The 2,918-nt window shown below is 41.3% G+C and overlaps 1 protein-coding gene across 1 annotated transcript; it reads left to right on the top strand.

The window, feature by feature from the left end:
- The first annotated feature begins 1,486 nt into the window (after window positions 1-1,486).
- LOC118596736 (zinc finger protein 120-like) lies at window positions 1,487-1,753 on the top strand. The gene has a single exon (XM_036207614.1). It carries the CDS (start codon window positions 1,487-1,489, stop codon window positions 1,751-1,753), a length of 267 nt encoding a protein of 88 aa, XP_036063507.1.
- Window positions 1,754-2,918: the final 1,165 nt, after the last annotated feature.

Consider the following 2,918-nt stretch of genomic DNA (forward strand, 5'->3'; position numbering starts at 1 on the left):
ACGCTCATCGTCTGAAGCCACCTGCTGCTTCCCTTAGCTAGAAGACTGTCACACAGATAAACATAGTCTGACAGACACTGGGGTCTTTCTATAGCTGTAAGTTCAAAGGACACTGAGCCATGGGACCTAGAAATCTGTGCCAGCAGTGGGCCCTGCAGGGTGCAGACCACAGATGCAATCCTTCACTTTCTCACTCCCCAGGGCTCGGGTTACTTACTCCACATGGCAGCTGTCCGGGCTCTGAAGCCAAACTTCCTTGCATTCAAACTCCAGCTCTGCCACTCAGCACCATGCGCTCGCTACTGGTGAGCTACTTAACTCTGGCACTCGACTTCTTCACTTGGAAAGAAGTTTTTGTTTTCTTGCTTTTTGTTTTGTTTTATGATAAGAAACTGAGTTGATCCATATGTATACTGCTCAGAACAATGGCTGGCACACATTAAGCGTTCTGCATTTGCCACCATTACGACCGCTGATTTTGTATTTTCACAAAGCAGAAGCATGGGTCCGGTGGCTAGACCACCATAGCTACGATGTTCCTGTGGGTATGTGCAGTGGCTTCAGGCACCACAGGGGGGATAAAGATGGGGAATGTAGCTGGTAGCCAACACAACTGCACCACTTTCTAGCTGCCTCCCATCCCTGTGAAGGAAGGATCTTAGTCTCTTACCAGGGCAGGACTTCTCACACTGCAGGAAAAGCACAAAACAGAGTGATTTTTCTCACAGAAAACTTCATGAGAAATTTGTAAAACTAGGGTGGTGACTTTCAAATAACCGGTTGACATGAGGCTAGAAGAGGACTCTGAACCTAGATATGTCCATCTTCAGATGTCTGCTTTCCCCATGTCTCATACACACACACACACACACACACACACACACACACACACACACACACACACACACGAGTATGTTGTGTACTTAGTCACAGTTCTATAGAGGAACAAAAATGATAGAATAAATGTTGGGGTGAATGGGGGGTTTAGTAGAGTGACTTACAGGCTGTAGTCCAACTAGTCCAACAATGGCTGTCTACCAACAGAAAGTCCAAGAAGAGTCCAGGAGTTGCCCCGTCCATGAGGCTGGATATTTCAGTTGGTCTTTAGTATATGCTGGAATCCAGAAGAAGTAGGCTCTGATGCCAGTGAAGGAATGGATTTGCCAGGGAGAGCATGAGCAAGCAGGCAGAGAGAGAGAAAGCTTCCTTCTTCCATGTCCTTTATATAGACTGCCAGCAGAAGGTGTGGCCCAGATCAAAGTTGGGTCTTCCCACCGCAGAGGATTCGGATTAAAAAAACCTCACAGATGTATTAAGTTTTACTTAAATCCAGATGTAGTCAAGTTAACAAGCAAGAATAGCCATTGTGGCTTCAGACTTGGCTTTGAAGAGGAGCTGGCACCAGCAGTTTTGTGTGGTGTGGTGTGCTGTGAGTTCTGCTGCAGGGAGCTGAGCAGACAACATGGCTGAGCTGGGAAACCATGACATGAATGCAGTGACCTATGATGATGTGCATGTCGACTTCACTTGGGAAGAGTGGACTTTATTGGATCCTTCCCAGAAGAATCTCTACAAAGATGTGATGCTGGAAACCTACAGGAGCCTCACTATTATAGGATACAGTTGGGAAGACCATAATACTGAAGAGCATCTTCAAAGTTCTAGAGGAGACGAAAGAGGGGTACAGTATCAGCATGGCAATAAGTGTCAGACATGGCAGCTAAAGCAGGAAGCTATGAACTCACATCCTTAAACTGCAGCCTGAAACAGAGAATGGGACCTGGAAATGGTGTGTGGATGTAATTTCTTAAAGCCTAGTCCCAGTCACATATTTACTCCAGCAGGGCAGCATTTCCTAAATATTCCCAAATGATACCACCAACCTAGAAGGATTGATTTCACTGGCTTCAAGCCTACATGCTAGCTCTGTTACATGGACCAATTAATGATGAAGAAAAATTCTGAAAGAAGTTAGATGCCTCAACACCTGTTAGAGTAATTAATGCTTAAAAGAAGAAAACCCTTCATGTAAAATTGTTTCTTTAAACAGTTTTTGTACCTGTAATTATGTAATGTCTCTGTGTTTATGTGGGTATGTGATCATACAATGTTGTTCCTGAAAGTTAGACAATTGGATCTTGGAGATGAATGACAGGAAGTTGTCAAAAATCAGACCTTGGTCCTAAGAATGATCATTTCTTAACTGCCCAGTCATATCTCTAGGGCTATAAATTTTTTAAAGTCTATTTATATCATTTTGAAGTGTGGAAATGAGGACAAACTCATACAAGAGAAAAACCCTATTCATGTAAACATTTTGATAAAGACTTTAGACCTCACAGTTGTCTTCAAGAAAAATAAATCATGTTTCATTTATTTTTCATCACACACTTGAAGGAAGTAAATTACTTACCATGTTCACTTAGAACTAATGGCGGAGATCACTGCATTGTGATTTCTATCTTGAAACTTTTGAGGTTGATACTAAAGTGTGCTAAATGTGTGACAAAAACATTTAGTGATGTATATTTTGTTGCCTTTATATTTCTCCTATGCCTTTTGTTCATTTTCTATTGTACTTTTCCTTGTGACAGGTATTTTTCTGCTGTAATGTATAGAATGATATACCTATAATCTAAGTGGTCCACTTTTTACTTAAATATCAGTCTGTGTGTAATCATACTTTTCAAGTAAGCTTGTCTGTAAAATGGTTTTGGTTTTATGTTGCTGGCTTTGTTTATTATTTTCACAAATTCCCTTGAGATATGTGCTTGTAATTCTGTTTGGCTTGGATGTTATTAATGATTCAGGGATATATTTGAACTCATGATCCTTATGTATCCTCCTCCTGAGTATAAGTCCAAAGGCAGATGATGTACTCTGTTCATGTATACTTTTTTCAACAAAAATTAACAGTG

Source organism: Onychomys torridus, chromosome 16, assembly GCF_903995425.1.
Source record: "Onychomys torridus chromosome 16, mOncTor1.1, whole genome shotgun sequence".
In the NCBI taxonomy this organism is placed as follows: domain Eukaryota; kingdom Metazoa; phylum Chordata; class Mammalia; order Rodentia; family Cricetidae; genus Onychomys; species Onychomys torridus.